Source organism: Opisthocomus hoazin, chromosome Z, assembly GCF_030867145.1.
Source record: "Opisthocomus hoazin isolate bOpiHoa1 chromosome Z, bOpiHoa1.hap1, whole genome shotgun sequence".
Lineage (NCBI taxonomy): Eukaryota > Metazoa > Chordata > Aves > Opisthocomiformes > Opisthocomidae > Opisthocomus > Opisthocomus hoazin.
In genome coordinates this window covers 28366460-28386351 of record NC_134454.1, presented here as the reverse complement: position 1 = coordinate 28386351, position 19892 = coordinate 28366460, and the positions used below count along the sequence as shown (strand labels likewise).

The window sequence follows — 19892 nt, the reverse complement described above, 5'->3', positions numbered from 1 at the left end:
CAGAACAAAATAACTAAAACCTCTGTTGACACATATGGAAAAAAAGATCTCTTTACAGCCAGAGTAAAGAAATGGGCTTCCTTGAGTTCTAGCCCAAACAGAAAAGTAAGTTTTCTTGTAGCCAGTGTAAATACAGGGTAACTGTTGGGTTTGCTATATACTATACTGTAGGGTACAGTTTTACGCTGGCAGGTTCACAGACTTGGTGGCAAAACTTTCCATGTTGGATTTCTAAAATTCTGTAAAAAGGGGTAAGTCCCTCATTTTGCTAGAGACTCTATCTCCACTTCTTTGCCTGGCAGGACTGTCAGGTATCTGGTCATTCAACACAGACTCCACAGGCGGGCCACTAGCTGTCAGCAGGTATCAATCTCTTTTAAAATGAAACTGAAGTAAGTTTGAGTGCTCCCTCAGTAAGTTTGCAGATGACACCAAGTTGGGTGGGAGTGTCGATCTGCTCAAAGGTAGAAAGGCTCTGCAGAGGGATCTGGACAGACTGGATCGATGGGCCGAGGCCAACTGTATGAGGTTCAACAAGGCCAAGTGCTAGATCCTGCACTTGGTTCACAACAACCCCAAGCAATGCTACAGGCTTGGGGAGGAGTGGCTGGAAAGCTGCCCGGCAGAAAAGGACCTTGGGGTGTTTGTCAACAGCCGGCTGAACATGAGCCAGCAGTGTGCCCAGATGGCCAAGGCGGCCAGCAGCATCCTGGCTTGCATCAGGAGTAGTGTGACCAGCAGGAGTAGGGAGGTGATTGTGCCCCTGTACTCGGCACTGGTGAGGCCGCACCTGGAGTACTGTGTTCAGCTTTGGGCCCCTCACTACAAGAAGGACATTGAGGTGCTGGAGTGTGTCCAAAGAAGGGCAACGAGGCTGGTGAGGGGTCTACAGAACAAGTCTTTTGAGGAGCGACTGAAGGAACTGGGGCTGTTTAGTCTGGAGAAGAGGAGCCTGAGGGGAAACCTTACTGCTCTCTACAACTGCCTGAAAGCAGGTTGTAGTGAGGCAGGTGTTGGTCTCTTCTCCCGAGTAACTAGCGATAGGACGAGAGCCAATGGCCTCAAGTTGCATCAGGGGAGGTTTAGATTGGATATTAGGAAAAATTTCTTTACTGAAATAGTGCTCAGACATTGGAACAGGCTGCCCAGGGAAGTGGTTGAGTCACCATCCCTGGAGGCGTGCAAAAAATGTGTAGACATGGCACTTCGGGATATGGTTTAGCAGGCATAGTGATGCTGGGTTGACGTTTGGACTCAGTGATCTTAGAGGTATTTTCCAACTTTAATGATTCTATGATTCCATGATTCTATAAAGCTTCAGATGGTGTCCCTCCAGTCCACAGCATCCCATAACCAAGCTGTCAGTGGGGCTGCTTATTTCTGACAAATACAGGCATACGAACTAGACTCACCTGGCCCGGGGGCAGATTATTCCCTTATTTTTCTACAGCTGTTATAAAAATTAGGAGACTGTTGTCTTTCCTTGTTCTTACTAGGCTAATTAGTCTTAATTCTTTTAGCATTTTCCTTTCAGGTCATCAGTTCCAGATAATATTTTGCTGCTGTATTTTGAACTTCTTACTTCACCTGCATATTTCAAGTACTATTTCTCACAGCACTTGCAAACAAGTCTGCAAAGACTTGTTACTCTATCACAGCAGGAATTACACTGGTCTGTCATGACTTACTCTTGACAAACTCCTGTTGTCTTTTACAAGACTTTTTGTTGTCTTCTAGGGACGCACAAATAATGTGTCCTATAAAATCAGTTTTATAGTAGAGAGTACAACATGTTCCATGCAAAAGATCTGTAGAATAGCTTTTTGTGTATGAGTGTAACAGCAACAGACAGAAGGAACAAATATGACATACATTATTAGGCTAAATCTGATTTCTCCTACTGTTGAGAGCCTGGAGTTGTTTTCATATTGGTTTCAGCTATGAATTCCCCATTGCTTACATCTAGTTTAAGAGCAAATGACTAGATTAGAAAATGATTGCTGTGAGAATTTGGAAGAATTTGTTTATATGAAGCTTATGGATTTGTTTGATCTATTTTGAACTATAAAGTCTGCTTTTGAAAGAGATGCCTGTTCTTTTTCTAACTCTGTCATGGACAGAAAGGCTAATATACCTCTAAGCAAGATCATAAAACCTGATTTTTTTTTTTGGTTCATGTGGAGCCACACAAAGAGTTTGATTCCGTCCAGAAGCAGCTTTCTATGAAGATTTTTAATGCCTTTATCTATATCTGCGTATTTCTGGCACTGTTGAATGTACAAAGTAATTATTTCATAGCCTGTATAGCAAAACTAATGTGTTCAGTTATCACCTCTCCCTGAAGACAGAAACTGTAAAAAAAATTTCTAAAAGCATAAAAGTCTGCCTTTGGCAGTTTAGCGCTATTCCACTTTGTCACCTGGCCCATGAATCTCACGAAGGGGTAGTACGCAAAAGCTGTGCCTGAGCAGTATAACCAAGGGCCTGTGCTGGAGCCTTCGCATGCCTAGGAAGCCAAAGCACATAAATCTGATGTAGTGAGATTCATTACAATGACTAGTATTCATGAGAAAGGAAAACAGTAAAGCACTAACATAAAGAAAATTTAGTGTAGAACAGTAGAACACCCACATAAAGAAAATTTAATGTAAGGTAAAAATTCTTTCTTTAATTCTGACTCAGGCAACAATACCTACCTCCCATAGGAGACCTTTTAATTTGTTAAGGTTTTGACTCTCAGAATATTTGGCAAAGAGTGTAAAACCCATGATCCATATTTTATGTGTAGGAGAGTCAGGCCAGTTCAGTGAGAAAATGGCTTTGGTGACAGCATAAAGTGTCCTGCTCTGTGCAGTATTTGACATTTCTTGCAGCCACCATGCCCAGCCCAACCCTCCTGCCCTTACCCCAGCCCTTGTACTTAGGGCTACGAACAGGATGATCATGTTGACATGATTGAATAGCTCTTAAAGCTGGTGGTTGTGAAATACTGCAGTGAATCCTAGTCCTGAGCTCTAGCTGCTAGACAGCACAGCCTCACTGGTGTAGGGGGAAAATGTTGTAGTTCTACATTAAATAATAGTAAAGAAAACATATAAAAACCATGTAAGGTGTGTCACAAACACAGACTGAATCCAATTTTGCTTTGTTTTCAAAGCTAAAAGTACCCAGTTATTATGAATTATTTACTTAATGACAATCCCAGGAGGCCTTTAACTCTAATAAGAATAAAACATGACTACATTCGGAGAAGAAAAAAGGTCCATTGAGGTAGAGGTCAACAATTTCCGTATTGCTATATTAACATGCTTTTGCCCAGCCAAAGCTATACTGTTTTTACAGTGAGCCCACATTGGAGTGATCAGCTGTTCTGCACTGCTAGTGGGCATTCCTGAATATAAATGGTTTTGTCTTGCTGCCAATTAACATCCTTAGGGCCACCATCTCAGGACAGCAGGCTTACTGATGCAAATCCTTTCCACTGTGAGATTAACCTTATTATTTATAACAGATGTAGAATGTTGGAATGGGCTGGTATATTTTATTTTTGTCCAAAGATTGATTTTTTTTTTTACAGAATCACAGAATCAAAGAATGGTAGAGGTGGAAGGGACCTCTGTGGGTCATCAAGTCCAACCCTCCTGCCGAAGCAGGGTCACCTACAGCAGGCTGCACAGGACCGCGTCCAGGCAGGTCTTGAATATCTCCAGAGAAGGAGACTCCACAACCTCCCTGGGCAGCCTGTTCCAGTGCTCCGTCACCCTCAGAGGGAAGAAGTTCTTCCTGATGTTCAGACGGAACTTCCTGTGCTTCAGTTTGTGCCCGTTGCCCCTTGTCCTGTCGCTGGGTACCAGTGAAAAGAGTTTGGCCCCATCCTCCTGACACCCACCCTTGAGATATTTATAAACATTTATTAGGTCCCCTCGCAGCCTTCTCTTCCTCAGGCTGAACAAGCCCAGCTCTCTCCCTTTCCTTGATCTGTTCCACACTGCTCAAATACATGAAACAGCAATTAAAGCCAGCACTGCGCTACATAAAGATGCAGATGAGATGAAAAAAGAAGCACAGGGACATGCAAATAGAGGAATACATTCCATCAGCTATTTAAATTCATTGTAAATAGAAGTGCATTTTAATCACTATCAGTTTAGAAGGAAACTTCAATGTAACTTAGGCCCAGAATAATTGGATTTAGTTTCCACAAGCAGGACTGACACTGACACACTCACTAGCCTTATCTCACTTGAAATGTTTTTACAATAAGGTTTTGCAAATGAAATTTTCCTGTTATCATGCTACAACATCAGAAATGAATATTCTTATGACTGTCTCATGTCTGACAAAAGTCACTAAAAGTTCCTTATGTTAGCCACTAGCTAAAATATATAAACTTTCCTTTGAGCAGAGCTTAGAACCACTTGGTAGAGGAAGTCTGATTCCTCCTATCCTTACAAATTTCCTTATTTTGGAGGTGGGAGAAAATGGGAGGGAGTGGTGCTGTCATACAGGATGGGCTGGATTTGGCATGCTTCAGAGTGAGACACTGTTTAGAGTAACAGCAGTAAGCTAGAGGGGACAGTGTGTATCAGGAGGTGGGACCCAGACCTTGCATCCAATGGGCTGGTGTTTTATCACAAAATAGTCACAGTAAAAAAGGTATAAAGTCTTTTTTTCAGTTGCATTACTCAATGCAGTAAAGAAAAGGTTTCTCATTGCTCTCTTACTCTAGCATCAATGAAATATTACCTTTCAAAGGTGGATCTCTGCATGTGCAAAAGTGTTTGTACCAAGCTTCAGGCAATACTCCCTGATCTACCACTACAGCTGTCAGCATCTCCCCTTCCCCGAGCACTCCCAGCACAGCAGAAAGCATTTGTACTGGAACCCCCTCGCTTTTAATAGCAAAAACCTAATGAACTTTTGCTTCACAGGCACAGTGCTAAGTGCCACCAGATGAATATGTGGGCCAGATGTGTGGTGTGATGAATATTTTAAAGATTTTACACTGGCTCTGACCCTTTTACGTTGGCTAAAATACTGTAATGCTGTAAAAAGCGGGGAAATCCCAGTATGTGATGGGGAACAGGATACATAGTTATTTATCTGGAACATCTCAAAGTCTGATAGAGGTATGTATTTGGGATGTAAGGAGACTGTCAGAAGAATATTACTGAATTATTGAGCGTACTTGTAACCCGGGGGGGGTCCAGTATCATCTGCGCAACGGTATGAAAGAAGAGATGTGCTGGGGTCAAACACAGCTAAACCGATGCTGCGTATTTCTGACCTGGATTACGTCGTGCTTGCTATTCCTCACGTGCAGTAAATAGCTGCACTTAATGCATGTCTATTTACATCCTTATGGTCTGGAAACCACCCTGTGAGGTGGATCACTATTGTCCCCTGGGGATGCTCACCCCAGGGAGCGTATTTTGCCTTGTAGACTGCAGAGAGGCTGATTTTTGTTTGATCACGGGCCCATACCTGCCGCCTGGGCAGCTGAGCAGAGCCTTGCTTTCTCTTAGGTAAAGCTGAGCATGCCAAGCAGAAACTTCTCTCCCTTCAGTGGCTCTTCTCAGCAACAGCAGCTGCAGCGAGCAACCACTGCAGTGCCTGCCCGAGCGAAAGGGAGATTGAACACAAAAGAGCCTTTGGCTAGCGGACAAGAATAAACCAAAACCCTTTGTCCTCCTACTCATTTCTGTCTTCACTCAAAACTGTTTCAGACAACTTAAACGGGATATGTATATGTGCAGTATTCTTTGTCTCTCAAGTTTGAAAATAACAGTGTGCATGCTTATTAAAGATGGATTGTGTGAGTTGAAACAACCTAAATTGACTATCCTGCTGGCACCGTAACTGTGCAAGGCCTTTTTGCACTCAGAGATGGAAGGTTTCAGCAGCCTCCAACCAAGAATGGAAAAATCGATGTGAAGAAGTAAGCTAAGCCCATGACTATTTGTTTCCAAGAACCACTCAGAGAGTCTTATTGGGCAGGGTAACTATACAATTATCATAATGCACAATGACCCTGAACAAGAGAGTCACATGTTTATGGGTGTGAGAGCCAGGGGTCTGATTTTCTTCTTTTGTTTTCTTTTTTCTTCCTAACTCCTTTTCACAGATAACGTGGCTTCTATAAATTTCTGACTGGCATGCACTTTCTGGTAAGTATAAGGGTAAGGGAGTCATCTTCGTAAAACTTTCAGTGTACAGCTGAGTTCAGTGCAGTGCTTCAGGGGAAAAAGCCAAATGCTGATTTGCATGCACTGCATGTCATAAAATTTAGTTGAATTTCATAAGAGTAAAGGAAAGTTGAATTTTTTCGTCTTCAAACCTATTTCACCGATTTTTCTAATGCTTTGTAGTCGACTGTTTTCAATAATATCACTGAGGGAAACGACTGCAGACTACATGGAGGCATTGGCAGGCAATATAGAGATCTATTTTATGTAATTATAAGGCTGGAAAAAAAAATCTTTGTTTCTGGAAAGCTACTTTGTTTCTCTTTGTAAGTTTTGTGTTTTCTCGATAATCTAGAATGTCCCTAAATTCTGTAAAATGGCTATTAGTGGAATATTTTAATACAAATTTGCCTAAATCTACCGTAAAAACATGCAATGACTTCTGTAAAGTGATAGGAGCAAATTAAAAACATATAGAGTTCTTCACATTGTGTTTGGTCACTCTTTTTTGGCTCCTCTCGTGCTGGGTCTCACTGGGAGCTGAATATGTCGTCGTCTAGCATAAGTTATAAAAGTCCTAATGTTCTTCTAGTTTCTGATCGTTGTCATGGCCTGTCAGGCCAAGATCCTCAGAGCACAATGAATCCCACTTCTCAGCTTGCTGTTATCACTAATAACACCGCAATATTAGGAGAAAAAAAGCAGGTGTTCCTTAAGAAAATGCAAGTCTGAGTTGAAGTATAATTCAGGTGTTACCTACCTTCCAAATTCAGAGCTACCACTGCTGTATCATCCTCTAATCCTTCAATGACCTCACACTTGTATCTCCCATAATCCTCCAGTATTATATCTGTGATTATAAGAGAGGCATCATTTTCACTGCTTTCCCTCAGAAACACTCTGCCCTGGTAGTTTCCGTAGCTCTTTCTGTGGTGTCCCATCGCAACAAAGACATCCACTTCTTTGAGGTAATCCGAGGTGAGTTTGGTCCACTTGACCCGGATTTTGTGGGTTCCTGAGCCAGCTGTTGATGTGTGTTCATGGTAAAATTTGCATGGCAGTGTGACATTGCCACCCCGGTGTGAGAAGATTTTAGCTTGCTCTGCTACCACAAGTAGACGGGGTCCATTGTCTGCTAGGATTCAAGAAGAAAAACAAAAACAAGAATTAGTCTGAAATCTACCTTTTACATAATCTACCTTTTACATAATGGATATAATCAATGGCATAGCAACCATCTGCTATATCACACATTAAGTCTGCAAGATCATTTACCTGCAATCATTTTGTACCTATGCAGTAGTCAGGCACATAAACCAGTTATATATAACTATTTACTTAGCTGCAAGTGTGTCTGTGTGTGTACACCCCCAGACAGGCAGAGAGGCAAACTGATTCACAGCATTGCCCCCCCATATAGGCAGAGGCCATGCTATATACTCCATAGCCAGGAAGATAGAGTTGTATAAATATATTTACAGAGTCGTATAGCTGGTGTATGAATGGCGTCACCCATAAACGGCTACACACAAACATCCCATATTTCCCTGTGGGTTGTTCAAGAGCTGTCTATCCATACTGCATTTTTTTCATAATTCAGTTTTTATGTATGAACTCAGTTTATTCAGGCAGCAGCATACAAAGCCCCTCAGAATTTGGGATGCAGTGAATCACACTCATGAAACAGAAAAAAACCATTAATGTATCAAGTAGCACCATTTAAATTGACACAAAATGTGTCAGCATAATCCTAAAATGTCTAATTTTCCATTTATGTTTTATTCTAATTTTTGAGCTTGAGTTCCTCTTCTCATATACTCCTACCAAAGTAAGGAAGTCCAATTTATCTTCAAATATAAAGTCTGGTTCTCTCCTGCCCACTTCCCTCACCATCTCAGTCTGGTATTTCCTCATCTGCTTTCCTCATCTCCTTCAAACTTGTCACTATTTTATCTTGGATATTCTGATCTCACTTTTCACACAAACCCATATTTAACTGTCTGGCTCCTCTCCTTCTCATCCTCACCCCAGACTCCCTGCTCTCTTTTCTCTCTTGTAGGTCACTACAGCTAATGTTGCTCTATGAAATCATTATGTGTAGGACAGTCAGCTTGAGCAGGTGTTTGCTTCCAAACTTAAGTCTCTGGGCCTTCTTTGACAGGCTGTGCTACCCTGGCAAAACCCTGGAAAACACAGATTTCATGGTAGCAGTCAACAGATGTATCAAAAAGCAAGAATATTTCCTTCTTTCAGTACCTCTTGCCTCTCCTCTCATTCTCAGCTTGCAAAACTGATTTAGCAAGCTCAGCACTTCTATAGATATTGCCATCTGTTGTCACTGAGACACAGACCGAGACCAGCAATGAATCACCAGCATTCTGCTCACAAGGAAAGATTTACCAACCTAACTCTACACAGCAGATTGCACAGAAAGAATTTGTAACTCCTGACGTGTGTTCAGCAAGTCAATGTAACAGCCTAGCAGTGTGATTCCTGACTCTAAGGCTCAGTCTGTCTGTCTCTGACTTCAGCAAAACTAAGGCTGACTTCTCACATGCGGGGCTGCCGAGAGGCTGACCTCTGTGAAAGCTAGCAACAATTTTCTGCTGGAGTCCGTGGGGACGAATCTGTCTTGATAGGACAAAACCACAGAAACGCGCGTCAAAATGCCATCAGCCAGAGAGAGTTGTGGATGACTGAAGGTGGGAAGGGCTGGGATGGAGATGGGCTGACAGTTGAGGTCTCAGTGACGAGCCCACCAGGGACTATCCCACCAGGCCAACTGTCTGTTCATAGCACTCCAAAAGCCTGCGGTGTGTCTGCAGCCAGCACGGTGCAGGGAGACGTTAGGATCTGTAGCTCATAAATGTCCCCAGACAGTCCTAGGCTTCTGACTCTTGTTGGCAGGTCTGCCGGCTAAATGATATATTCACCTAAACTGCAGTTTCAGCTCGACTTCACTATCTGCCCATGCTGGCTACTCTCAGTAGCAGCAGAAACCCCAGGGTATGCAGCATTTTATGATTATGCAAACACGTTCGGGGTGGTAATTGCAAAGACAAGCTCTCTGAGTGCAAATGTGCATCTGCTTAAGAAAAACAAGTATCCCAAGTGTTTAATTCTTTGTCAGAACATGCTGTGTCAAGAACATTGCTAGTACTTGCACAGGACAGACTAGCTAGGGCACAAGCTTCCTTGAGAATGAATGAACTTGAGCACTGTAGGTTGTTTTACCAGGATGAGAGACCTTCCTATCGAGTGAAAAATCATTACTGCAGAGCTGAACACCTGAAGCCCCATATAACTGGTTTTCTTTTTCACTGCCCTTCTTCCCAGCGGTGAGCAGAGGCTTGGGGCTGCTCTCATAACCCATCTATCCCCTTTCAGAGGAGAGCATCCAAGGAGAGGGGTGATCTGAGGCAAGGCACCATGGAAAGTGTTGCTAACACTGTATCCACAGGACGAGGAGAAGGAAGAAAGTGGAGACAGCCAAGATGGTTTGTCTGCGAATTTCCCTGTTTCCTTTAGGGATAAAGATGTTCCACAGACTTCTGTCCACTTTGGGAGGAGAAATGTTATGCTTTGGGGTGGTTATTACCAAGAAATCTGAATCAGAGCTCAACTATGTTGGGTCTTTAATACTTAACTAGTCAAGTTAATAAATATCAGTAGAAAGGACTGGGGCAGGAGGGAGAGTCTGACTCAGGCTGCTAATGCTTGCTCTTTCTAACAACTGCTAGTCTGTGCCAACAAGGCCTGGAGATTTGCCCAGAGCACTGTCACCTCTGACTCGAGCATTAGCATCCTAATGCGGTGGTGTACCTCTCTCCTGGCTCCTTCCCACCTCCTCTGGCCCTTTGCAGCAGCCATTACCCAAATTTATATCTCAGTAAGTGTAAAGAACAGAGGGAATGGGAACGTGGGAAAGGAAAGAAAAGCATGGCTTTTCTCGGCATGAAACACCTCCTACATTTCTGGAAGTTCAAAGGGAGACACAGAACTTGAAATATACCTCCACCCCGAAGTTTTCTAAAAGCCAGAAGTTCATTTTATAGAAAAGGAGATGATGTGCACTTCTCTCTGGCAAGACAGTGGGGCAGAAAATTACACTGCTGCTGCTCCCAGACCTAGGAGAGGAGGAAGGCAGAATCTCTGGCTTTCGAGGAAAAACAGATGCCAGATTGGGGATGCTGCATAGTTTCTTTTTGGGCTAGAAGACATACAGAAGACATGCAGGCAGCAGCAATTTGGGATTAAAAATGAAATGACTGGGGTTTGTCAAGAGGCCAGGAGGTCTTTATTATCCAGCAGACAGTGAGAACCAGGGCCAAATTCACCTTACTGTATGTTTTTGGGAGCATGGCAAAACAAATGGTCTTGGTCTTTCTGGAGTTGACAGAGTTAAAAATAGACAAACTCACAACAAACAAAAAAATGCCCAAACACAGAGCAAATCAGAATCTCTTCATTTACAACATGTTTAGCCCTCTGGGTGCGGCATTCTAGCTTACTGCTGTGGAAGTCAGCTTAAATGTGGAAAGAATCCTATGTCCTGGGTTATCATAGTACAGTGAACAAAGGTCTGTTGTGAAACAGTGATCTGATCATGGAAGATGGGGTAAACACTGTTTTCAAGACTCGTCAGAGTGGCTTCCTGGCTGCTTTCCTTGAGTTTCTGACAAGGCTGTTCCTTTTGAACAAAATTATCTTTGCATCTAAATGGCAGGATTATCTAAAAGATGAGTGCAAAAAGGAAAATAATGGGACACATGTTATCACAGAGTCCAGAATGTTACTTGAAGAAGACAATACTTCTTTTTCCTCAGAATGACTTTCTTCAGAAGTAACATCAGAGAATTTGTAAGGTGAATGTCCAAACAGCTATAAACTCTGCAAACCCCAGATAATCTCTCGCTAAACAGTTGTCTGAAACAGGACAGTTTGGATCCTTGTCGGAGACAAGACAGACCACGTGCACGGCCACTCAGGAGCCTCAGACAGTGGAGTAATAGAGAGAAATGGGCTGGGCAACATCCAACTACTCCTTCTCTTGGGAACAGAGATGGCAACAGCTGGGCTATTGGCTCTGGTCTCAGCTCCAGGGCCAGAAACGGGATGAGAAAGCTTTGCTAGGTGCGGTTTTCACCCTTTCCAGCATATTTTGCCTTGTAAGACAGACAGCAGCTTAGCTGTTAGTACACAACTAGGCACCACTGGTGACTAATTCACCATATTTTTTTCACTCCTACTCCCATGCTATTGAGTCTGACAGGCTATGGACTTTTGTTAATCCTCTTGGTGCAACTAGGTGGATGACAAAGGCAACATAATGCAAAAACAGTGAAGCTAGCTAAAAATGAGTTTGCAGAACCTGTCCAGCTGTGCGGGACAGCATACAACTGCGGGAGCTGATTTTCCAAGCTGTAGGGACTGTCTGCCACAAATGAAAACTCACTTGAAACTTGCCATTCGGGGCAGCATTGCTGTATCTCAGTGATGCCAAATCAAGCAGGTATACACTACAGACTAAAAGGTATCTTTTTACCTAAAGTAATAAGGTACAGGCAGCAGCATGCAATCCACCTCTGTTTTATTCTCCATCTCTCTTTCTCCCTTGTCTGCATGCCATGCAATTAGCACTGCTGTTTTGGCTGTCATTACTTTGTACATGTCTAACCTTTACTTCAGCGTGGTTCCCTTTTCAAGGACAGTAAGTGGACCTGCTCTCATGCTGCTAGAGCTCTCATTTCAGTCTCACCTGCTGGCTTCTTGGTTTAGTTCCAAATTTTACTGCTGGAGACATACTCAGACGAGTTTGTCTTTTTAGTTGGGGTTTTTTGGGGAGGAAGGGAAGGAGGGGGTCTTATGATTTTGTTTTTTTCTCTCTTAACTTGCTTCTGCACTCAAGAGTAATGGCAAGCCAGGTTTGGAAGGCCAGGAACATAGCATGGGGCAGAAACGATGAGTCACACCACAACTCTTGGCAAAAAGTTTTAGCCAATTTATCCATCAGCACTGTCCAGAACCTTATGCTGACCTAGCTACGAAATTTGATTATTCCCACATTTTAATGAACTAACTTACAGAGCAACAGTGGAGAAAAAATCTGTATTTTTAGAGGGAAAAAATCATAAGCCAGAGATCACATCATAGATGAGTTTTGTCACATGAACTTATGTATTGCCTAAATATTCCACATTGTTAGCAAGCCATTAGGTTAACAAGACCATGTGCCATCCTACTTTAAATAAGCAAGAGTTGTTTCTTGCTGTCTTGTAGTGTTACCAGGATCCTCACTCTTCCTATAGCAGTGGAAAGTTTTGTTATCCTATCATGTTTCTTTGGAACTCAGAAATAATTTATGTGATAACAATAATTTCCACTTGCTATAATTTTACAGGAGTGGATTATTGATATACATATGTATATGTGTATTACTCAGAGAATCTGAACAGAAAATGGTGAGGAAAAATTACTCAAATTTTCCACATACTTTCCCTACCACATTGTTTCTAGCTATGTTTTAACTAACTACCTTTTTACTTTTGCTTTTGGAAAAAAAAAAAACTAAAACATTTTGTCTATCAATCAGCTGTAAGCCTAGGAAAAGCTGTTCTTATTTGGCCCAAGCATTAATGTCATTTTATTTATGTTGTGAGAAAGAAAACACAAGCATCAAACTCCCATATTCCTACCTCTAAAGTGACAGGATGAAACACTCTCAACACATTACTACTGAATTTTGACGTACAACTGGTAAGAGAGATGCTAGATAAATCTTTGTTAAAAAGTTCGGGTACGTGGTTCCAAATAACAGTATAGCTAAAAATACCCATTTTATTAATGGCAGGGTAGAAATCTGACTCTCCAGCATAGAGACGACAAGCTTGAGGTAAAACATTTTTCAACTGTTCCCATCTACTCAATCTGAGTACCACATTAGGGAAAATTGTTAAAGGAGCCATGTTAACTTAAATTTAGGTTTCCAGGAGACCTAACAGTGCATAAAAACATCAGGGAAATAACAAACATTAGATCCTCTAAAATAGTGCCACCTTTTGCCTTAAATAAACTTTAAATGTCTACTTTGGTATAGATAAAGATCTTGCGTGAAGACCAGGCCTCACAGAGCAGAACATCTCTGCCCCTCTTCTGCACAAAAGGAAATCTTTATGGGTGGCATTGACACTGCTTGACAAGACCAAAACATCACACAGAACCAATGAGGAGCTTTTCCAGTTCTTTTAATTACCTTTAATTGCTATATATATGGAATTAGACTGACGTAGCAAGTAAAGGCAAATTAGTAATTTATGTTTACTGTGAATCCTTTTGCTTCTGCAATAATTTTTCACAACCTAAATATACTGGTACCTATCATTTAAGGTCTGTTCCAGAATATGCAGTCCTGAATGCTTCTAATGAAACCAACATGCCATCAGGAGGTGAGGTTACTCTTTGCTGTTAGATGCTGTTGCAACATGCCACGCTCTGAAGAGGAAAGCAAGTTGTGTTGATGTAAAAGAAGCAGCTCCATTATAAGAAGAGACTGCAAAATGGGTCGTGACATAATCTGAAGTGTCCTGAATGGCAACAAAACTAGTGAGGAATTCTAAGCAGAAAAAATAAATGCAAGAAAATGGAAAGAAATAACATGTAACCTGGGAAAATGCAGTACGGTGGACCAAAGGAAGAAAGTCAAAGGCAAAGTGGAAAAGCATGAACTTGGGAACCTAGGAATTAGTGTATGAGATCAAATACTACTGCACCTAATCTTTTTTCGTGTTTTTTGCTAGTCCAGCAAGTCTGTCCAGCTTCTTTCTCTCTGTTGGTTCTGGCTTGTTTTGAAGACAAGGAAGACAACTGTGAATAAAACTCATTATCATGCAAAACAAGTTGGGAAAAAATTTCTTTTGCTTTTGTTATTGATTAATTGATTTAACTTTGTTTTACAGTTTCAATCCGGCAATATTAGAAAGTTTTCTGCTCATTCCATGTTGACATATTTCTTGGTGTGTATAAACAAATCTGTGCAGAGATCTTGGTTGTATTCTTGTATCTCAAAGGTAAAGGAATGATGCATAATAAAAATTCACTGATATTCAAGGAAAAGCTAAAAAATTAAAGGTTGATCCTTCACAAACCAAACTTTTTGTTCTCTTTGCTGGCCTTTTTTGATGTATTGCTAAAATATGAACAAACTGGAGGCATATGTTAAAGGCCTCTGCCACCCTTAAGTAATTAATTTAGCAATTACTGTAATGGCTTAGTGAACTTCATTTATTTCGCAGAACATATACACACAGAAGAATGCTCTTATCTCTGAAAGGTACTCTGACTCTTTGAATAATTGGTCAGCAAATAGCACTATGAATAGATTAGAGCGAAATAGGAAACTGAGCACTGAAAAGAATCATCTTCCTCTCTCAGGGGTCACAGAGTCTTTCGCAGATCTTGACTTCAGAGAAAATCTGAGTCTTTAATTACATTGATATACTTAGAATAGTATTGTTTTCTTGTTGTGGACACTTACGTGGGTACACTTTTCACATTCCCCAGATGATTTCACACAGGATTATGATTTTCTCTAAAAAGTGAAACTGGTATGCCCTAAGGCACACACAGTTTACTGGGGCAGGGGGTGAGGGAGACAACACATCTGATTTAAAATAGTTCTCTCATTTGCTTTTATACACAAAAGTTAAACTGGGATGATTTTTTGTATGTAGAGAAACTACCAGAGAGGAAGGTGATATGGTCAAGCAGTCTGGGGTAAGACAGCAGCCTGACCAAAACCATGAAATCTACTACTGCTTTCAGGAAAGGAAATAAAGTCACAGAAGAGATAAAATGCAGCTTTAGATTGCTCACAGATTTTGTTCATAAATATTGGAATAAAACCAAAGAAGAAAAGATATAAACAAAAGAAGTGGACCAGAGGAAAGAAGCAGAAACCAATACTGGTAAAGGTAGCGGGTGAAACTGTCTAGCAGATGAGAAATTTGACTGAGGTCCAGTTTCACTGTATTAAACAACAAGGGGACAACTAGGAACTAGAGCTGACACTGACAGCAGGAGCAGAGATATTCATTAAGTCAGTGACTCATTTCTGAGTAAAATTGAAAGGTTTAAGAAAGAACATGATATCAATGGCTGCTGCAATGTTAAAGAGGTTGGCAAGTGTTTAGTAAAGCTAAAGAAATCCACAGTTTCAAGAGAGTGGACATCTGAAAGACAGAGTGTCCATGAAAAGCAATGACCTGTCAGTATAATCAAAGAGCAATACAATTTACGAAACACTGTTCACTCTGGTTAGCAAATGCTCAGTCTGAGAGAGATGGCAGGAGTTTTTGTACTAATGGAGGTGCAGCAAAGTGGCGTAACTAGATCTTCTGGTTCCAGACACAGTTGTTAAGGTAGTCAGAAACACGCTGAATTAGCTGTCAGATCGTAATACAGTATTAATAGGTGGCTGCTCTTTAGGAAGGCCAAATGAAAGGTAAAAGTGGTGAGGTGGCACTGTACAGTAGTGCTTTAGCAGGTTGTGAAGAAAGAACAAATGAAAGTGAAGACAAAATGGAGCATGGATCAAAAACTTGTCAGGAAAGACCAAAAGACCTTTCCGTAGCAGTGAAAATGTCTTTTAAACAAGCACAGGTTCATTTTGTAGTATGGAGTCACTACACAGTTGAAGGTGGAAGACAGTGGAGAAATGACCCGAGTGCCATATTAACAAATCCTGGTTTTTTAATGTTTGGTTTTGATGCTCTGAAAGTATGATGTTGCTTAAAGTACATGAGTGTATTGATATGAAATGAAAACATAAAGATGAAAGCTGAAGTCAGAAAACATAGCCTGTTCAAAGAAAAGGGTAGAAAACCTCATAGCCTGAAGTACTGACGTTACTACTGACACTTGGTATGGCAAATCTGAGAGCAGAGATATTAGCTCATCTATCACTTTAAGAATTGTACCATATGTTTCTGGACAACCTCAAAATAACAAATATATGTAAGGAAAGTAATTTAATCTTTAACAGGCTGATATGTCTGGCCTCAGTTGCATGAAGGACCTCAGAACCATTTTTGAAGAAAAATTGGTGAAGAACAGAAATAGAATCAGTCACTAGAAAGAGGGATAAAATGCAGTAGATACTTACCAAACGGTGTCAGACTAATTTGAGATCAACTATGTAATAAAAATAAATGCGTAAGGCCAGGGAAATGTCATGTATCAATTGCTTGGAGCTCAGCAAGGTGAGTGATAGGGGAAATATATGAAATTACACAAGATGGAGAAAATAGGTATTTTGGTAGAAACTTTCCTAAGTGTCTAAGAACTAGATACAGAGGAGACTAAAAGTGGTTCGGCTGAAACATAAATGGTTATCCCAGAAAAAGGCCAGTGAAATGTCTCTAGTACAATTTGTGAGTCTCTAACATTTCCACTAATTTTACCTTACAAAATAAATGTGAGTATTGAATTAATACAATTTTCACACGGCATATTAAGCATCACTGAAGCGAGGAGAACAGATATTGAGAATATTTGAAGAAAGAAAGGTGGAAAAAGCATGATAACATTTAATACTGAATGCATAATGGAGATCTTTAAGGCCTAGTACAAAGAACTGTTGATATAAACCCTGTACTTGTTAATTGCAAGTGATAATGAGGGAGAATGACTGCTAAACGTTGTCTGTCACAATAGGTTATTGATCAGCACTGTAGCATGGCTGGGAAGAGTACAAGTTTGATTCAAGGTCTGAAAAATAAATCATCATTAAGTGGAAAACAAAAATACTTGTGCCAGCATAAGTTCTTATGTGGAATAAAATCCTGGCTAGGTGCACTCCACAAGTATGATTTCAAAGAAGAACCAGTGTAGAGATGAACTACTAACATTGTCAGGTAACTGGAGATTATACAGTTAGAAAAGGATTTGAAAAGTTTACTCAAATGATGGCTGTGAGGATATGGTGTTATCTAACTGTTTTAAGATGAACATCTAGGAAGAAAATTGTTATTTGAAGCTAAGGAACAACACAAGAGAAGCATACGGCGATACAATGGCTGTGAATAAATATGGAGAAATAGGAGAGTGTTTTTGATATCAGAAAAATAGGTTCCAAGATTACCTTGCGGTAATGAGTTTTGAAACCCAGCTTTTTTAAAAACGGAACTAAATTTACAGGAGATTACATGATGTAAAAAAGGCAATAGAAGACAGATCAGTTCACTGCGTCAGGAGATCCCTTTCAGCTCTGTGTACTCAACTACACAACAACTATCCACACCCTGTATAATTCCAAGGCATTCCAAAGCATGCAATCCAGGAGGAGTTCAGCCAGACATCTCTTGGATTTCAGCTGTGGATGGCAATGCTACACTCTTTCATGCAATGTAAAATACATTTTGTATGAAGGTATAACACATGTCCCACAGGCTTCACTGATTCCAGGTGTAGATCATATTCTGTGTTTACGCAGCATTGGGCAGAGCAGAATCCCAAGCCTGATGGGATTCCAGAGTGCAGAGAAGAATGAAAGAAATTAATAGCAAAAATATCAAGTTTTGAACAGCTTTCTTCTTTTTGATTTGTGGTCTATGTATTTCAGAGCATTAATCAGCTGATGTACAAAGCTCACAATAGAGCTCAAATTTAATTTTTATCCAGCTTTCCTTGAAGGGATAAACTCTCGAGGTTCAGATGAGTTTTCACGCTAGGGAGAATGGTCCGTCTTGAAACTTTTATCAGCTTTAAACTATTGAGCATTTTGCAGACGGCACTGTACACATGCTGAAGGACTAGTAATAAGCGACATGTATAACTTGCTTATTACATTAAATTGATGACCAAGCAAGTTTAACATACACAGAGTAAGGAAAACTTGTTTTAATTATGTCCTCTAAATTAATCTTCCAAAAATATAAATAAAGTTCAGAGATAAGAAATTGCATTATACAAGGAAAGGTAAATTATATGTTTGTTAGACATTGGTTTCAAATTTGAAATTTATCCTGGGGAATGAATGTTCACAATCTTACAAGAGTGATATGTCTTCATTTCAATATAACGTATTCATTTGACCTTCATCCTGTGAGTTTCCTTAGAGTGAAACCTGTTATCTGTTATTCTTTATTTGACCTTGACAATCCGAGTGCCAGTTCTAATAGGTGCAGGGTACCTTTAACTTCTGTGACTTTCCTGTGAACTTCTAAATGTTCAGGCTTCCTTAGTAACCTGCCCTAACTTGGTCGTTCATATTTACACACACACTCAAATGACACAATTTGCCAGGTGTTGAGAGAAAGGAATCAAACTTTAAACAGAGAGAGACATTATGCTGCATTTCTTAAATTTGTGAGATTAATTTTAGCTAGCCTTAAGAAATGTCTAAATGAAAGCACGAAAATCAGCGTTAGTTCTATCTGTCCTTAGTGCATAAATCCGCTGTTTTTTCCTACAGAGGATGACCCTCAGTGACTGAAGCTGGGACTGTAAAAACAGCTGCATTGTACTGCAGACTCAAATCCTGCTACAGCTATAAGCTCTAGGATTCAAACATGAAGCAAACAGGATTATGCAGAAGGCCAGTATAATACTTAGTGTGAATCAAAGGTATGAGGAAAGACATTTCTTTTGGGGTAAGCTACTTTTTTTTTTGTTTGTTTAAATTGCCTAATTATGGTCTCAGATGTGCTGAGCCTTTTTAAATAATAAACAGCAATAGTTTTCTGTAGTGTGAAGAACTATGTATGACAGTCTTAAAATCAAATATTTTCCACACTAAACTAAAGGTATTTCAAGTCTTTTCAATTGTTTATTACTTTAGGATGCAGGCTTTTTTCCTTTATCTTAAATCATGCTGTAATTTACTCACTAATCTTTGCAAGGTTGTGACTTAATGCTGTTAAACAGTGCAACTTTCATTTTTTTACTTTCCTTAGGAGTAATAACAATGCAACAGAACCAGAAAAGAAAATGTTTTGTCACCAGTAATAATAGCATCTACAAACAGTGCAGCAGAACAAAAAATTAATGATTGCACATTATTCTGTTTTCCTCAGCTGTCTGAAGATACTGGTATTTTCTCATGTATTTCCTTACCTTGAATGTGAATAATTTTTTCATGCTCCAGACTTGAGTTGTCAGGGTGAGGTTCAGCCCAGCAGACAGAAATCAGCACCAGAAAAAGTAGACTCTTCATCTTTATAGTCAAAAGAATCTTCTTCACTGTAAGAGCATCACATACAAAAAGGCTTGTGAATTTTTGGAAGGTGTTGCACTGCACAACGTGTTACAGCAAGGCTCTTATGAGGGATCTAAAACATATTCAACCCACTCAGCTGAAAAAGTTACAACAGCTTCTAATTTTTTAGGCTTGAAGACTGGACATTTTTATCACAGACTTCCACTAAACGAAACTCGCAATCCACATCTAAGTCTGCCTATGAAGAAATAAAACATGAAAGAATAAAAGAACACACACAAATATCCATAAACTAAACCCCTTGCACGACCATATGTAAGCAATACCTGTGTTTCAAGAAAAGGCTCTAGTGTACTTTTGCTTTTCCAGACCTACTCTAGATCTATTCTGTAGATACAGTTAAAACAACCAAAGCTATCACTCTGTCTATAGCCACTGCATGATGCAATCTGCTGGTGACAGATTTTCAAGATTAAAATGATCTTCTTGTAGGT

The 19892-nt window shown here is 40.3% G+C and overlaps 1 protein-coding gene across 2 annotated transcripts in view; it reads right to left on the bottom strand.

The window, feature by feature from the left end:
* Positions 1-19421, bottom strand: part of HAPLN1 (hyaluronan and proteoglycan link protein 1) — a 31687-nt gene extending 12266 nt beyond the window's left edge. Inside the window, exons 1-2 of one of the 2 annotated variants that reach the window (XM_075411716.1) lie at positions 19296-19421; positions 6946-7317 (exon numbers count right to left, since the gene is read on the bottom strand). In XM_075411716.1, the coding sequence (XP_075267831.1) occupies positions 6946-7317; positions 19296-19395 (472 nt within the window). In that variant the 5' untranslated portion in view covers positions 19396-19421. Of the gene's footprint in view, positions 1-6945; positions 7321-19295 lie in introns of both variants that reach the window. The other variant, XM_009941120.2, reaches the window with a different exon arrangement.
* Between the last annotated feature and the right edge of the window lie 471 nt (positions 19422-19892).